This window comes from Syngnathus leptorhynchus, chromosome 1 (assembly GCF_054491065.1).
Source record: "Syngnathus leptorhynchus isolate UIUO chromosome 1, UIUO_Slep, whole genome shotgun sequence".
Classification (NCBI taxonomy): domain Eukaryota; kingdom Metazoa; phylum Chordata; class Actinopteri; order Syngnathiformes; family Syngnathidae; genus Syngnathus; species Syngnathus leptorhynchus.
Genome location: NC_141195.1, coordinates 9,926,239 through 9,943,424, shown reverse-complemented (window position 1 = coordinate 9,943,424; position 17,186 = coordinate 9,926,239). Strand labels below are relative to the sequence as shown.

The following is a 17,186-nucleotide window of genomic DNA, read 5'->3' as shown; positions in this document are numbered from 1 at the left end:
GGAACAAAAATATTTTTGAAGTACACTTTTATGCAAAATAATATTTGATCCGATTATTGGAATAATCAATGGAATAATTGATTGAATAGATCACCCCCCTCAGAAAAAAGTTACGCTTTGAGTCATGACTTCTGTGTCACCGACACTGTAAACTTCACACAACACCTTTACAGCAGGTAATGTACTATGTGACATTTGTAAAACTGACGTTTACGATCAATAACATGCTGTAAGCATTTCAGCAGTGACCCGAAAGCGCTCACACACATTTATGTAATCACCTCTCACTTCTGACCATCAGCCATTAAGCGCAGGGAACCCTCACCAGATCCCCGCTCGCCCACCCTCTTGATGTCCAGACATTGCTGTTGTGAGGATGAAATGTCTGTTTTATTAAAAGTGCTATTGAAGCACAGCAGTGACCTCTGATGTTTGATTGTGTCAGTACTCTTAATTATACTTAGGTGCTGCTATAAATAGAAATGGAAATCATTACAATCAGTATCAACAGAAATCGGGTGGACCCAGTCACACTGACTGACATCCGTTAACAGGGGATTGTTACGGAAAAGTAACATGACACTGCCAAACCATCCCGTAGTACTGGACCATATGGTGAAAATGTGGCTTTTATAGATTAGACCTTTGAACTTTAGTCTTGACTGAATTGTGTACAAGCGGGAATGTATTTATTTATTTATTTATTTATTTATTTATATATAAAACCTACATCCAATAACTTATAGAATTTTACACAAATGAAAATAATGACGAGGATATATATTTAAAAATATCATATATCCACATAGTTTAAATGCATGTACATATGCATTAACACTATGCAGCACGCTTTGGTTACTAAAGTGATGTATACAGACGACCAGTACACATGACGTAACTCATCTTCGTTTTCGTGTCATAAGAGAGGGTGTGGCACATGATACCTTCACTTACAATAGGACATATCAGCTATTCCTAGCATTGGACGCTTTAGTTAACCAAAACAAAAAGTAAATCCGAAAATAAGACTAACAAGGTATACTTGTATATCTGTAATCATATTTAATTGAGCGTACCACAGAACAGTCGTAGTCATGCCAGAAAACATTGGATTTTGTTTTCTTCTTCTGGAAAATTGCCAGAAAACATTGGATTTTTTTTTCTTCTTCTGAAAAATTGATGTTTTCATGTGATTTAAGTCGACTTTAATTCATTTCAAGCTCATTACAGCTAGGAGTAATTACCAAGGCAACTTTTCTTTTTTTGATCACTGAAGCTGACTCGTTCGACGTTCCATTACATCATTTAAACGCACCGTAAAGGGGTGGAGTTTGAGGTTGGAAACAGTAACGCGTGTCTGTCCGGTTGAATCCACGATTGGGGAGCTTCTGCTTGATTTCACTCGAAAATGTCAGTACTTTGTGTCGCTTTGACCCGGAATGCATTGGCTGTCAGAAACTCTGGCATTTTGGTGGTAAGTCGCCTTCTAGACACTGCATCGACGTTAGTTTACTGGACTCATGTTATATAATGGAAGAAGACCACGTTCAATGTCTTCCATCCTGAGAGGCTACGTCATGTAATTTTATACGATAACATAATCAAATTTGTATTTAAATGTATTTGAACAGTACAGAAAACAACAGTGGAGTACCGTACTGTAAACAGTGTTGGTGGTTCAGTCGCAGCTGCTACATATGATAAATTCTGTAATATTTTCAGGATGATATATGATAAATATATGATAAATACATATGATAAATTCTGTAATATTTTAAGGATGTCAGGATGTCTTTTGAAACCGAATTTACAAGCTTCAAAAAGTTGCAGCTTCTTAATTCAGCTGTCATTGACACCAAGACAGTTGGGTAACAAAGACAGTCATGTAACACGAACACGCAGTTCACCCCAGCAACCACTAGGGAGAGGCTGCGTTACACAAGAAAAGTCACTCAACGACCACAACATTAGGTACACCTGCATCACAATGGCTTCCATTTCGAAGAATAAAAAATCACTTTCACAATCTGTTAATGCAGCATTACGTTAATTACAATGGATTTCATCATACTCTGATCTATTTGAATATGTTGAAGATACCTAAATAATGTAAAACAGAACGATACATTACAAACATCTCTCTGTGCGTAAAATTACAAAAAAGTATTGGAGCCATTTAAATGTGCAGATGTACCTTATGTTGTACCTAAGATGTCAACTGTTATTTGTTGTGTATGATGCAGACGGTGCGCAATGCCCAGACCCTGGCTTCACCGGCTCCCGAACCCAGGATAAAGAAGTTTCAGATTTACCGCTGGGATCCGGACACTGCTGGAGACAAGCCCCGTATGCAGACATATGAAGTTGATCTTAACACGTAAGACACGTGACACTTGGTCCTTCAGAAAAATAAAACTAACAGAATTGCAGTAATCGCCTTTAGTATGTACGTTAACCACTTGAAATGAGTAGATGCTAGAGTGTTTTGATACATTTGTCTTTATATACAGCTGTGGTCCAATGGTTTTGGATGCTCTCATCAAAATCAAGAATGAAATGGATCCCACACTTACATTCAGACGTTCCTGTCGTGAAGGTGAGGGACTAACTATTGTTTTTGTCACTACAACTTACCTGTCTTTAAATGAATGGTACAAAATTGAGAATTCTGATCTAATGTTCATTCCAGGCATTTGTGGCTCATGTGCCATGAACATCAATGGAGGAAATACACTTGCATGTCTCAACAAAATTGACAGCAACACAAACAAAGCCACCAAAATTTACCCCCTCCCTCACATGTATGTGGTCAAAGATCTTGTGCCTGTAAGTACTGCAAGTTTGTTTAGTCGGGTCATGAGTTTATATATACTATATTGCAATTTAAAGGGGAAGTCAACCCCCAAATTGTCTTTATAATAAAATGTTCTGTGCAGCCCAGCTTGTTGAAATATAGTGTTCTGATTAATGTTTCATTTGTGTAATATGAATTAAAGGCTGCTTTGATCCATATCAGGGGCCGGCCATTTTACCACTTGCTATTGAATGAAATAATAGTAATCTACCTTGTACAGTATTTAATAAATTCCTTTTTTTTTTTTTAACTTCCTCCAGGACATGAGCAACTTCTACGCGCAGTACAAATCCATCGAGCCCTACCTAAAAAAGAAAGATGAATCTCAGGAAGGGAAGGACCAGTATTACCAGTCAGTGGGGGACAGGCAAAAACTGGTAAATGAATATCATTTAGTTTCATCATCATTTATGCGCATTTCCACCAAGTGGAACTGTTCACCACGTTTTAGAATTGTAAATCTGGCTCCTGGTTTGAAGGTGACAAATACGTAGCCATACAGAAATGAGTTGACAGCTAAAACTGTGAGACATCATTCGTTAGGGCCACCGAATTAAACTGCTGTAAATGATCTTTGTCAAAATTTGTGTCGAAGGTCTTTTGTTCCCATTCGGTTTGCATCACACAGATTCTCTGTTCACCGAGCAGATTCCAGACCCTAGTTGGCACCTTGATAAAGAGCCGTATCACGCAATAATGTAACTTGTTTTTTGTGAGAATTATGGTGGTTAAACCTTGACTCACTCCTCCAGATGATATCAACCCACGGCACACGATTAGTACGATGTTCTATTGCGCCACATTAGAATAAATTATGCGTACATTAAATATGACGTGTTTAACTCAACAGGACGGCTTGTACGAGTGCATCCTGTGTGCATGCTGCAGCACCAGTTGTCCTAGCTACTGGTGGAATGGGGACAAATACTTGGGACCTGCTGTTCTCATGCAGGTAATGTAAATAAAATTCTGAATGTGTACTCTTCAGAATATACATAAAACTATAAGGATATAAACATCATACAGTTCCAACATGTTTTGATATCATGTCTGTACCAGCTTTTTGTCAAAAAAAGATCACAGGTCAAGATTTACAGAGGACAGACCAGCAACTACTAGTGTTGTGAAGAATTATTCCGAGTTTCGAGTTTCTATATATGTAATACAAAACTTTGTGCCGTCACGCAGGCATACCGGTGGATGATAGATTCTCGTGATGACTTCACTGAGGAACGACTATCCAAACTTCAGGACCCTTTTTCTTTGTACCGCTGCCACACTATCATGAATTGCACCAAGACATGCCCCAAGGTACTTTGAGGACCATCAAGCCACATTTTCTTTCTCCCAGCCTTATGATTTCTGTTATCTCACGGGCTCTGCTCTCCACAGGGACTCAACCCAGGAAAGGCCATTGCTGAAATCAAGAAAATGATGGCAACTTACCAAGAAAAGAAAGCTGCTATATCATGAAAAGATGAGCGTTAAGACCGGTCAAGAGCCAATAATAATACAGTACTTCTTCAGTTTGAGTGGAGTGGAAGAGAACATGCAACCAGGAACAATGGCAATTTATGCAGTTGTGGGCACTTTAGTTGTTGACAATACAACAACTACACATTGCTTTACCAATTGCATTTTCCAACTTTTAAACAATATGGAACTCGAAGACACTTTTTTTTTTTTTACTGCCAAAGGATCAATATTGTTGAACAAAAAGATGGCTGAGTTAGCTAAGGTCAAAGTAGAAATTAGCACATCGTGCTCATCACCTCTAACTTAAAATGTCATTGATTATTTTCTCAAGAGTGATACATGAAATATATGAGCTGTCAGTATGTGAACATACTGGTCTAATCTGTGGTTATTTGTCACAGAAAGTGTCATTTCCAGTTGTAGAAAGTTTATCTGTGCATATCTATTTATGTGTGATTGTGGATGGAATAATATGGGAGGAAATTGGGAGAGTGAAAACACATTAAAGAAAGTAAATGGAAGTATATTTAACTGTAAATAATGAGACATTTAATCAATAAAACGTGTTGAACTCATTACACTTGTATTCTTTATTTGATACGAAGTTTCAGGTCAGAGGTACAGTTAAGTGCTGCACAATGAGCCCAACTGTGAATAACTGAGCGTGGTTTACCGACTTTGTACGCCTTCTTCATTCACCTTCATCTTCTTCCGCTTATCCGGGGTCGGGTCGCGGGGGCAGCAGCTTTAGGAGGGACTCCCAGACCTCCCTCTCCCCAGCCACTTCCTCCAGCTCATCCCGGGGGATCCCAAGGCGTTCCCAGGCCAGCCGAGAGACGTAGTCTCTCCAGCGCGTCCTGGGTCGACCCCGGGGTCTCCTACCGGTGGGACATGCCCGGAACACCTCCCCAGGGAGGCGTCCAGGAGGCATCCTGATGAGATGCCCGAGCCACCTCATCTGGCTCCTCTCAACGTGGAGGAGAAGCGGCTCTACTCCGAGTCTCTCCCGGATGACCGAGCTTCTCACCCTATCTCTAAGGGAGAGCCCGGACACCCTGCGGAGGAAACTCATTTCAGCCGCTTGTATCCTGGATCTCGTTCTTTCGGTCACGACCCATAGCTCGTGACCATAGGTGAGGGTAGGAGCGTAGATCGACCGGTAAATCGAGAGCTTTGCCATTTGGCTCAGCTCTCTCTTCACCACGACGGACCGGTACAGAGTCCGCATTACTGCCGACGCTGCACCGATCCGCCTGTCGATCTCGCGCTCCATCCTGCCCTCACTCGTGAACAAGACCCCAAGATACTTGAACTCCTCCACTTGGGCCAGGATCTCATCCCCGATCCGGAGAGGGCATTCCACCCTTTTCCGACCGAGGACCATGGACTCGGATTTGGAGGTGCTGACCCTCATCCCGACCGCTTCACACTCGGCTGCGAACCGCTCCAGTGAGAGCTGGAACTTTGTACGCCGATTATCTAAACGTTTGGGACAATGTAAGCACATTCTTATCTGGGAGTCAAAGCATTGCAATTTTTTTTTTCGACAAGCGCGTGAAATTAGTCTTGGACCTCACCACGTACCATAGACGCATGTTTGCAAATGACGCGTTATCTGTTTTGTTTTGGGCGGCAACATGGCTTAAATAAAAGTGAAACAAGTCATTACGGAAATGGTGACTCGTCAGCAGGAGACGTAAGTACTAAGTGCAATTTAATTACTAATCCACCCCATTTCTCATGAGACTAGCACATACGGCAACATTAGCACAACCTCGGTGCTAATGCTACAGCTAGCAATTACCTTAGGAGCAAGTTTAATACGAGGTGCTACGGGTACTGTGTTGAGTATCGAAATATAATGTTCATTGGATTGGGCACGCTCGAATTGGTTAAAAATTTCACAGTAGTGTATTGAAAATTGAGTCCATTTCCTGATAACCAGGATATTTATATTTCGTAACAAGTTACAACTATAACAACAACATATCTAAACATGATAATTCAGGGCGTTGTTCAAATATTATAAATTCTCATAATTTGTGGTCGTTTGTTAAAAAATAATGAAAACAATATAATCTAGTTAAAGATAACCCAGAGGTGTGCACTGTGCATTTTTTCAATAAGGGATGATTCGATACCTATATCGATACGCGGGTTGCGATGCGATTAAGTAGTCGCGATAATGAAAGGTTGAATGATTCAATTCACTTAACATTCCGATTCTATTCCATAAAATATGGCACAGTTGGAGAGTGCATAATGAGATTATTTTCTTATTTAAACGAGACAATAATTTTACAATATTGCAGTTTACAATTAACTTGTCAGCATCATAAATATTTTCCTTTCCTCATTTGTACAATCTGTCATGTTTATTGATATGTAGACTATGTGAAAGCTTTACAAAGCCTAACCTATTGAATTTACAGGTAAATATTAAATTCCAAGAACCAACAAATCAAAATCAAACCAAATTCTTTAAAGTTGTTTTTTCTCACCGACTTCATATATATATATATATATATATATATATATATATATATATATATATATATATATATATATATATATATATATATATATATATATATATATATATATATATATATATATATAGTAGTTTATAGCAGTTTTTACAACGGACATAATAGCTAGGTCATACGTAGGTGAGATTAGATCGTTCATTCAGTGGTTTATGAAGAACAATAGTCTGTCTCAGATGGCTTTAGACGTTCGTTCCAGACCAGTGCTATTCAAGACAAGGCTACCATGTGATCACATTGCAGCAAGCTTGGTTGCTTTCACATGATTCCAGGCCAGTCATGTGTTGTGAATGATTGCTATAACAAACATTGTGTAACCATGATAAAAGCAGGTAGTTGTTTGTTTTTTTGTTTTTGTTTTCTTCTTTACACTGATTTAATTAAATCTTTAAAGTCCCACCAGTCTCTGATGTGGTCACCAAATTTTGTAAATCCACATGTCTGTTTGCATTCAGATGACTGGCTCACTTCCCTCTTCTGACTTGTCACCTATTGACTCGATTCATACTTCAGAATCAGTGCAACCATTGCTTTAGTTTTCATTTCCCAAATGGCTGTCGTGTTTGCTTGAGAATCCTCACTCTACACTGCAATATTAGTGTCTTTTTTCATACTGACTTTTGTGGCGTCTGTTTAGTGGCTCAGCTCATGTAAGTGTTATGACTGAGCTAGCAAGAGACCTGTTTTTGTGAATTTGCTGAATGACTTGCTTCTTAGGAATTAAGCTGCTGGGTGGATTTCTACAGCCAACCTGCATGACTCGCCTCGCTTGTTGTGCCTGACTGACACATGGTAAGAACCAGTTGTTCTTGAAGCAAATCATTTGAAAACTTTGTGTCCTTCAGATTTCAAATCATATTTCAAGTTTATTATTAAAAAACATTTTCACTCAGATTTCTATTTGTTGGCTAATTATTTTTCTTTGAACTTATATAGTGGTTTAAAAAAAAAAAGAAAAACAACAGTTGAGCGATATCACTCAAGAAAGATTGTTTTTTTTTTCCCTCAATGTAAAAGAATTATTTTTTACCGCGTTAAACACAATTGAACAGTACTTAGCAATTGTACTGCATACTAGATGTCTATGCTGGTGGGACGTTCTTTTGTGTATCACTAAAAGGGATCTATCTGTGTAACATTAGTAGCTGAGCACACTTTGAGAATCACTAAACTAGTATATCCAGTATTTGAATTTGTGTCAGTATTGATATGCCACATGATCCAATTAAAAGGCCGAGCTGTATTCTACAGCTAATATTGCAATCACTCTCTTTACTACTTTTTGGCTGTTACCAGGATGCCCAGGGGTACAAGTGGGTCCGATGGCGGGTGTGGCTGTGTCACGTGGTGGCTGTGCTGTCCCTGGGTGTTCTCCTCATTGTGTTTCGCTGGAGCCCACGGCTTGCTCTTTTGGCACGCTGCCGTCCCTGTCCTCTGGGGCTTGCAGATCTTGTGCTGATACGAGTGAGTAAAGTTATTTTGTCTCTCTACTTTTGATTTCTCTGACAAAGCACAGCACTGTGGTGGCTTGTGCTTGAAATTTTTTTTTAGAGAAGTGTATATTTACTGCATTGTCACTCTGTCCCATTACTTGCCAAAGTCTTCATTTGTTTGTCGTGGATGTTTCATAAGAGGATGGGATAGTAAAAATTAAAATGTTCAAGTATGTTAAATTTTGCAACAATATCAATATCACGATAATCAAAAAGCACATTGCATGTTTTTTTTGCAGCCCTAATGTATATTTTTGAACACTGCTAGGTTAAACTACCACGTTGCACTACACAAAATGTGTGTGCAAACCAAGAACACTCCTCAAATGTTTGTGCGGTCTTTTTGCCTTCAGGATAATTTTGGCATATTCCATGTGGTGGAGGTTCTCACTGATGAGTTGGAGGAGGGAAGGTGAGCTGCCTTAAGAGCTTTGCTTGATGTCCACACAACACTGCCTGTCCCCCAAAAAAAAAAAAAAACTGCCGTTTTTGTTCTGTTCTTCTCTCGCTACTAGTTTGGAATTATTGGGCGATACGGAGACTACAGAATGGAGGGACACAGTTGAGCTTTACCAGGAGAAGGTGAAAAACAAGTTCTGATTTTCCATTATTTATTGATTTGTCTTTTTTTCCCCCTTAAATGTGCAATTAATGGAGCGCTGTCAGACCTTGTAAATGTTTTACAGAAAACTCTACTGCGCTACTACCTGTTTGAAGGACTTCGCTACATATGGTTGGATAGGAAGGCAGCTTTCTGTCTTGCAAGGTAATTTTACTTAAAGGGATTTTACTGAATACCAAGCAAATTGTTTGGTTTTATTATTACGCATTGAAATATAATCTGACACTACCATCACAAAATCAAATGTTTTTTTTTTGGTTTAGTGTCCTCAATGAGGACTGGACCTGCAAGGACCTTCATGGTTACAAAAATGGTTTGAGTCACCTAGAGCAGAACTTTAGGTGAGCACGGCTACATTATTGAGTGTTTGACGTGATTGTGTGACTGCTTCATTTTGTTGTATATTATATTGAAAAATAGTTTTTTCCTCATAGTGTGACCGCTGCTCTAATACAAAACGGCTTAGTTAGTCTGTGATTGTTCATCTAATTAAGCCTAGTTTTGATCTATATTGCTCGTTAAAAAAAAGTTTTACTCACGATTGTGAGAATGTCTTTTGTTGTAACAGAATAATTTTTGCAGGTATGAATCACCCTTTTGTCAGTGTTCGTAACCTTTGTTTTGTTTTTTTCTTCTAAGGAGGCAAGTGTATGGGCCCAATGTGATTGATGTGCCTGTGAAGTCTTACTTCAAACTATTGATTGAGGAGGTGAGATGGATATTTAACTCATTTTGTATTTTCTTTTTTATATATATATATTTGATACCTATGTTTTGTATTTCTTTAATCACCTAGTTACAATTTGCTGATCAAAATGTTATCTTCTCTTCTTAGGTGCTCAACCCCTTTTATGTGTTCCAGTTATTTAGCATGGTCCTGTGGACGGTCGATGAATATTACTACTACTCCACGAGTATATTTTTAATTTCTCTTATATCCATTGGTATCTCACTTTATGAGATCCGCAAGGTGAGACTTGATTTGCACAGATTTTTATTTTTGATTAGTATATTTTTTTTTTCAATTAATGATAAGGATGTATAAAAGTAATAGCTTTTTATCTGCTTCACAGCAAAGAGTCATTCTTCACAACATTGCCCGATTGGTCACTAATGTCACCGTGATAAGAACCTCTGGAGGTATTTATGTCCATATTCTCCCAGAATTGTGTAGAGGTTTTATGTAGTACCTTCGATTAAAAAGATAAACATGTTTTCTCAGAGCAGGAGAACGTTAGTTCAATGGAGCTGGTGCCTGGTGACTGCATATGCTTACCTAAGGATGGCCTGCTGATGCCTTGTGATGCTGCTCTGCTGGCAGGGGAGTGTCTGATAAACGAGGGCATGTTGACAGGTTAGCACACTCGGAACTTTAGCTAAAAGATCTTTTATGCTTCCCTGTGTTCATGACCTAACAAGCCCATAAAACTGCTTTTCCACTTCCCCAAATGTCTTCAGGCTGGCGTCCAGATATGTAATGTTTTTAAAACCAGATGAGGATCGATTTTTGGATGTCATTAAAATATGCATGTCTCGCTATTGATGTATGTTGCGTGTCCATACGAAAATTTGAGATATTTTCAACTATTACCTGTGTGCAGGGGAGAGCGTTCCAGTGCTGAAAACCCCCCTGCTGGATTCGGAGAATATATACAACTCGGCCGCTGAGCGCAAACACACACTGTTTTGTGGAACACAGCTCATCAGGGCCAAAGGAGGAAGGCTCGGTGATTTTGGTGCTGTCGCCGTAGTCACAGGGACTGGTGAGGAAACAAAATTATTTTTTTTTAGAAAGATTCATTTTGCATTAATTCTTGGTTTTCACCCAACAGATAATTTTAGTCAATTGCCTATCCCTAGATACCGTAGTGTGTGCAAACCAGTTCACACAATTGTGTGTCATCGACAGGATTTTTTACTGCCAAAGGTAACTTGGTCAGCTCCATTCTGTACCCTCAGCCAACCAGCTTTCGCTTCTACAGAGACGCTGCAAAGTTCTTGGTCATCTTGGGGTTTCTTGGTAAGAGCTTTTAACAGCAACATTCGACATTCCACGTTTAGTTTATTTTGTTCACTTGCATCATTGACACTTTGGACATAATAATAGGGCCTTCCCCAAGTAGTGACTGCTTTAGCATCCACTTTGTCCCGCAACTTATGTCCGTGTCGTGTATCATTGCAAAAGTAGAATTCCATTTTGAAATCCCTCTTTTCCTTTTTCTCTCTTTCAACAGCTTTTATTGGGACAATTTACAGCTTTGTTATACTTTCAAACTATGACGTAAGTGTGCACATAAGGAGCCTGGAATATCTGGGAACTTCTTGACAGTCCAAGAAATTCAGTCCCTCTGTATGTCTCTAGATGAGCTGGTTTGCGGTGGTGATTCGGGTTTTGGATATTGTCACCATTGTGGTGCCTCCGGCCCTGCCTGCCGCCATCACTGTCGGCACCATCTATGCCCAGAACAGATTGAAAAAGCAAGGCATCTTCTGCATAAGTCCGCCACGCATCAATGTCTGTGGCAAGGTGTCGCTCTTTTGTTTTGACAAGGTGAGGACCGACTAACTTTGTACTGTGTATGTGTGTGTGGGGCTGACTCTCACTTGCACTTTGTGTTCTCCAGACAGGAACCTTGACAGAGGAAGGCCTGGATGTGTGGGGAGTCGTGGAAGCGCGATCTGCCGGTTTTTCAGATGTGGTCTCTGATCCTAGACTTCTCCCACCTGGGCCAATGCTCTCGTGCCTTGCCTGCTGTCACACTCTTGCCCTGCTGCAAGGGCAGCCCATTGGAGATCCTCTGGAGCTCAAAATGTTCAACTCTACCGGTTGGGTATGAAACACAAAGCCTTATTTCATTCACATGATTTCAACTTTATGGTTACAATTTCATTGGGACAATTGACAATGTTAAACATCCAAAGAGAAATTTTGTCTACTTAACTATATTTACATTGTTAAATGTCTATTGAACCACAACTCTATGTTTCTTTCCAGACACTCCAGGAACCAGAGGAAGACAGTGTGCTGGATGCGGAGTTTGGAGGGCACAAAGTATTAGCTGTAATGAAACATCCTCCGAGCCTGCTATCTTTTCACCTAAATGTAAATCACTTTGTGTAATCAACCAATAATACATGTATTATTTCGCTAGAGCATTTTCATAATGAATCCATCTTTTTAGGCAGACAGGCGGGCAGGCAGGCTTGTGCTGTTGTGCAATAAAAAAGCTCACTGATTATATCCCAACCCAATTTTTGAAAAACATTTTTTTTTGATTAATTGAAAAAAACGGTTAAACTATGCATAAAAAGCTAATTAGATAAAAAAATAATGAACTGATTAAAAGTTGAAAATGCAAGGTTGGCTTGGATGAAGTAAACCTTAGTTGCATTTATAAGAGTGGAAGCCTTCTTTGCTTTTCTTTGCTGTAAATCTATGACCTTTCTATTGCTTTATGAAGCTCCTAAAATGTTCATCAATCATGCGTGGTAAGTTCTGGTAACTTGGTAGCAGTAAAAACAAAGTGGGGGCCAACTGCAACAAACTGAAAGCTTTGTTCTTCATTTAATCGAGTTAAATCTTGCACCCTAACATAGAAACCTCAGTGAAAAGGAAACTACTTTTGCAGAGTCAATGACAACAATTGTTTTATTGTGGTGTTGTTAGGGTAATTCGTATTTGTTATGTAGCATTGCAAAGTTTCAATCGCCGTCTTGCGTTTCCACTTCATATCTTTTACCTGAACCTTCATGTTTCTTTCAGTCCTCAAGTGCACCTGTGGCAATCGTTCAGCGGTTTCCCTTCTCTTCGGCCTTGCAGAGGATGAGCGTGGTGACTGTGGCCTGTGGGGGGCGCTCTGCTATAGCTTTCATGAAAGGTTCTCCAGAGATGGTGGCAAGCCTCTGCAGACAAGAAACTGGTCAGACAGCACACAGTCATATGTTGTGATTTTTGATATGCCAGTCACTGCTCAATTGATCAGAAAATTATGATACAAATTATATTCATCTGTTACACCAACGACGTTTCGTGATTCAGGCACTAGATAGCAGAAGCTACAACTACTAACCACCTGTTAAAAAGTATGTGTGCCCTGAAGAACACATAAAGATATCTTCGCTGACTGTGTTCTAGCCCAAACCAGATGTCTTTCACAGTACCAAGACAGACCCGTTTGAGGCATCATGCTGCGACAGGGCATTCAGACTGCCCCAAAGTACATCAATAACAGTATAGTTTGTGTAGTAGTAAACAAAAACAAAATGTTCGATATCACTCCCTCCATTTCGCATCTGTACCTGTGACTGCTGAACTGACACAGAAAATAGCTGGAAAAATTACTGCTTTTACGGGCTGAGTAATTTGGTCTTTGAAACCTGGAGGGCAAATGGGGGCGAAAAATGCAGAGTATTGTCTAATTAAGAGGTTGTTGGCTCTATTTCAGTTTATATAGTGTATTTTAAAGTACTGTTGTCTGTCTCTTTTTTCCCATGAGTTATAATGTTTTGCGTACGAGATATTATACCCACACTGAATAAGATGTATTCCAATTACAGTGCCCTCGCAGTTTTCAAAGAAACTATGCCGATTTTCCAGTGAAGGTCTTCGAGTTCTTGCTCTTAGTTATAAACCAATGGACACAAGCACTGATCTAAGCGCCACTGAGCGGTGAGATTCCTGTCTTAGTCAGTCACATACGTACATTGGTTCTATGCAAATACTGAAATGGATGTGACAGCGCAAACTGTCCGTGTGCATATTTATCCACAGAGGGGAGGTAGAGAAAGACATGCAGTTCTTGGGCCTGTTGATGATGAAGAACCTGGTGAAGCCAGAGAGCGCTGACGTCATATACACATTGAGTTTGGCGAAGCTCCGAACTGTCATGGTCACAGGTGGGAGACGAAACGGTCAACCTCCTTTAACATACCGACTAGAGTCAGCAACATTTGCCAGATTATGTTATTCATCAAACATTCCCAAATGTTAAATCTTCCCTCCCATAGGTGACAACATTCGAACAGCAGTCAATGTTGCCCAAAGCTGTGGAATGATGAGGGCTGATGAGAGGGTCATCTTTGTTGAAGCTACTGCCCGCACAGCTCAAACCAGACCCACGCTGAGGTTCACCCTAGAAGATAAGGAGGGCACGTTAGTCACATCCCAGGTCAATCCCACTCACACATCAATCAAGGGCACTGGTGCACCACTATGTAATGTATGTGTATCCCTGAGCATACTTATATACAGTATACACATATATTTATATATGCCAGTATGTACACACATACACATATTCTCACCAGTTTGGAATTTTTACGTGTAAGCTAACAGGAATGTGGAGTTCATCAGTGTAATACTTTCAAGATTATTTCTTGTTAAGCATTCCTACTTAATACATACTAAATTGTAGTTACATGCCATTGACATTTTTCTCCTCTCTAAGGGTCTCTACCAGACACATTTTGGTTATCATTTGGCTATTAATGGCAGTTCATTTGCTGTCCTCTGTGACCACTTCCCTGAGCATCTGCCAAAGGTAATGAAAACTTGTTGTCTGCTTTTCTCACTAAAAAACTGAAAAGCCTGTTCTGTCCTTTTACTGTACTTTAATCTTGTTGTGATGTCATTGCACAGGTTTTGATGCGAACAACAGTCTTTGCACGTATGGCTCCTGACCAGAAAACACAGCTGGTGAAAGAGTTGCAGAAACTAAAGTGAGTGCACACACAGGAAGGAATGGAAACATTTTAAATCAATGTGTCAGGTAAAAATGTCTTTGTGGTGGTTTTTTTTTTCGTTTTGTTTTTTTATGTTTGTTAAGCTCCTGTGTCACGTCAACTTTGGCATCTTTTCTTTTTTTTGCTGGAGTGACTGCTTTTTCCTGAGATGCTCATACATTTTCCTCAATCGTGGATGCAAATAATTTGCTGCATTTTTTTATTTTACAAAATAACTGTTGTCATCAGTAGTAATTTTTTTTTCCAAAAGCATTTGAATCCTCCTACTCTTAATGGTTGATGACGTGAACATTACGCTGAGTGTCATTTACCTCAACGAGTTCGAAAAAATCGGAGAAAAATATCCAGTAATGCATTTGAGTGTAATAAAGTAAAAAAAATAAAACAAACGAGTTTGAGTTCAGTGCTCTTCAAATTTTCTTTACAACAGCTACCTGGTGGGCATGTGTGGAGATGGTGCCAACGATTGCGGTGCCTTGAGAGCTGCTGACGCCGGCATCTCTTTGTCAGAGGCAGAGGCTTCCATCGCTTCGCCTTTCACTTCCAAGACTCAAAACATCAGCTGTGTGCCACTGCTCATTAGGTAAGCAATCATGGTGATGCCATTCAACCAAGAGTGGCAGCACAGCGGGGTGGTGCTTAGCACATCAGGAGGTGCCACTCTCCATTTCTGTGTGTGCGCTTGTGTGCTTCATTTTTCAAATATTTCCAGGAGGCGTTACTGAGTTTTAGGTGCCCCCCTCTCCCCATTTTCATCCAGTCGTTACCTTGAGTGCCTCATGTCTGACTTGTTCTTGTCTCTGCAGAGAAGGTCGATGTTCCCTGGTCACCGCGTTCAGCCTTTTCAGATACATGGCCGTGTACAGCATGATTCAGTTCTGCTCTGTGCTCATTCTATACACAGTGAGTCCACCATCTAACAATATGAGCACAGATTATAGTCCTGTATCATTTTGACATGCTGAAAACTTGTCCAGGTGAGCACCAATCTGGCTGACCTGCAGTTCCTGTTCATTGACATTGCGCTTGTGACCCTGTTGGCTATCGTGATGGGGAAAGGCGGCCCCAGTGAGAAACTAAGCCCCTACCGGCCTCCAGCCAATCTGATGGCCCTGCCCGTTTTAGGCAGCCTCTTCATCCACATATCCATGACAATCTTAGCCCAGTTGACTGCGCTCTTCATCACCACTTCACAGGATTGGTCAGTGCAAAGTCAACAACTTGTATGTTTTGTGCACCCAAATTTGTGTTATGTTTAGATTGATAAATCCTCTTACTAACAATCAATTAATCGCTGGTCATGCCGGTGCTTTTCCATCAGGTATATTCCGCTCAATTCCACAGTGTTTGGGACTGCCAACTTACCCAACATGGACAACACCAGTGTGTTTTCCTTGTCTGGTTTCCAGTACATCTTTATGGCTGTGGTGGTAACAAAGGGTCTCCCTCACAAGAAACCTATCTATCACAACGGTAAGAGTTGTTTGCACCTTGTCCATTATTGCTTCTTGCTTTAAAATCCTGTATTACATACTAGTGCAGTTCTTGAAAAATGTCATTGTTCTCCTTGCAGTGATTTTCCTGTGTTTACTCCTCGCCCTGTTTGCCATGATGACTTGTCTGGTTTTGTATCCCGGACCTTTCTTCATAAAGATAATGCAGCTCTATGACTTCACTGACTTGAATTTCAAAATGCTGCTTGTCGCTGTGGCGGCTCTCAATTTCCTTGTTTGTTTTGTGGTGGAGGTGAGTGTCACTGGGCTGTCATTTCTTAGCTTGAGCTTTTTGACACCCATTCAGAAGTGCAAAAATGTAAACCTGCAGTGACGTCACCATTAACATCCCCGGTGAAATTTAACATCTCCCTGACAAAGATGTTTGTCTCTGCAGATATGTATCACTTAAACATACTTCCTTGACACCAATTACTATTGTTATCACTTCAACATACTTCCTTGACACCAATTACTATTTTCTTATTAGCCAAGCCTTTGGTGCCATCTAATGGCATTTCAGATCAGTATAGAAAGAGCACACAAATATAAATAGGTGAGTTTTCCAGTAATTAGCTACGGATGTGTTTCACAGGAGAAAAAAAAAAGATTTTAATTTGTGAACAAACAGCAGCTCCTAGAGGTTGACTAACTGTGGCGATCAAAAGTATAATTAGGGTTTTTTATTTTTTGCGTTCACAGATGCTGATTGATGTTGGTGTGCTGAACTATCTTCACTGTCTATGCCCAAAGCGTTCGTCCAAGAAAAAGTTCAAACACCTCAACTCACTCCTTTGCGACCCCAGTGTCCCATCATGGCCGCCCCTGAACCAAACACTTTACTCTTCGGAGTACACAGCTGTTGGCATAAATTAGTGTCTTGCCCCCTCCTCCCGAAAATAAAGTGTTTTGATATATGACACTACAGAGGTATTCTCATTTTATGTATGGATGGTAATA

The 17,186-nt window shown here is 40.1% G+C and overlaps 2 protein-coding genes across 3 annotated transcripts; both read left to right on the top strand.

Moving 5' to 3' along the window:
* Positions 1-1,316: 1,316 nt before the first annotated feature.
* LOC147061879 (succinate dehydrogenase [ubiquinone] iron-sulfur subunit, mitochondrial-like) lies at positions 1,317-4,891 on the top strand. The gene is made up of 8 exons (XM_085911575.1): positions 1,317-1,474; positions 2,244-2,377; positions 2,511-2,596; positions 2,690-2,826; positions 3,115-3,231; positions 3,705-3,806; positions 4,043-4,165; positions 4,247-4,891. The coding sequence occupies exons 1-8, from the start codon at positions 1,409-1,411 to the stop codon at positions 4,325-4,327; spliced, it is 846 nt and encodes a 281-aa protein (XP_085767701.1). The 5' UTR covers positions 1,317-1,408; the 3' UTR covers positions 4,328-4,891.
* Positions 4,892-5,887: 996 nt separating this feature from the next.
* Positions 5,888-17,148, top strand: atp13a2 (ATPase cation transporting 13A2). 2 transcript variants are annotated; one of them, XM_085911386.1, is made up of 29 exons: positions 5,888-6,026; positions 7,594-7,668; positions 8,173-8,340; positions 8,723-8,781; positions 8,885-8,951; positions 9,056-9,135; positions 9,255-9,332; positions 9,631-9,700; positions 9,827-9,961; positions 10,065-10,131; positions 10,214-10,345; positions 10,593-10,754; positions 10,901-11,011; positions 11,226-11,272; positions 11,354-11,542; positions 11,616-11,822; positions 11,987-12,094; positions 12,755-12,911; positions 13,549-13,660; positions 13,763-13,887; positions 13,999-14,159; positions 14,439-14,531; positions 14,630-14,709; positions 15,164-15,316; positions 15,540-15,636; positions 15,711-15,934; positions 16,055-16,206; positions 16,307-16,479; positions 16,929-17,148. In XM_085911386.1, the coding sequence occupies exons 2-29, from the start codon at positions 7,666-7,668 to the stop codon at positions 17,100-17,102; spliced, it is 3,384 nt and encodes a 1,127-aa protein (XP_085767512.1). In that variant the 5' UTR covers positions 5,888-6,026; positions 7,594-7,665; the 3' UTR covers positions 17,103-17,148. The 2 variants fall into 2 exon arrangements, with proteins under 2 accessions (XP_085767512.1, XP_085767521.1); XM_085911395.1 differs by lacking the exons at positions 5,888-6,026; positions 7,594-7,668; positions 8,173-8,340; positions 8,723-8,781 and having other exon boundaries at positions 9,036-9,135.
* Positions 17,149-17,186: the final 38 nt, after the last annotated feature.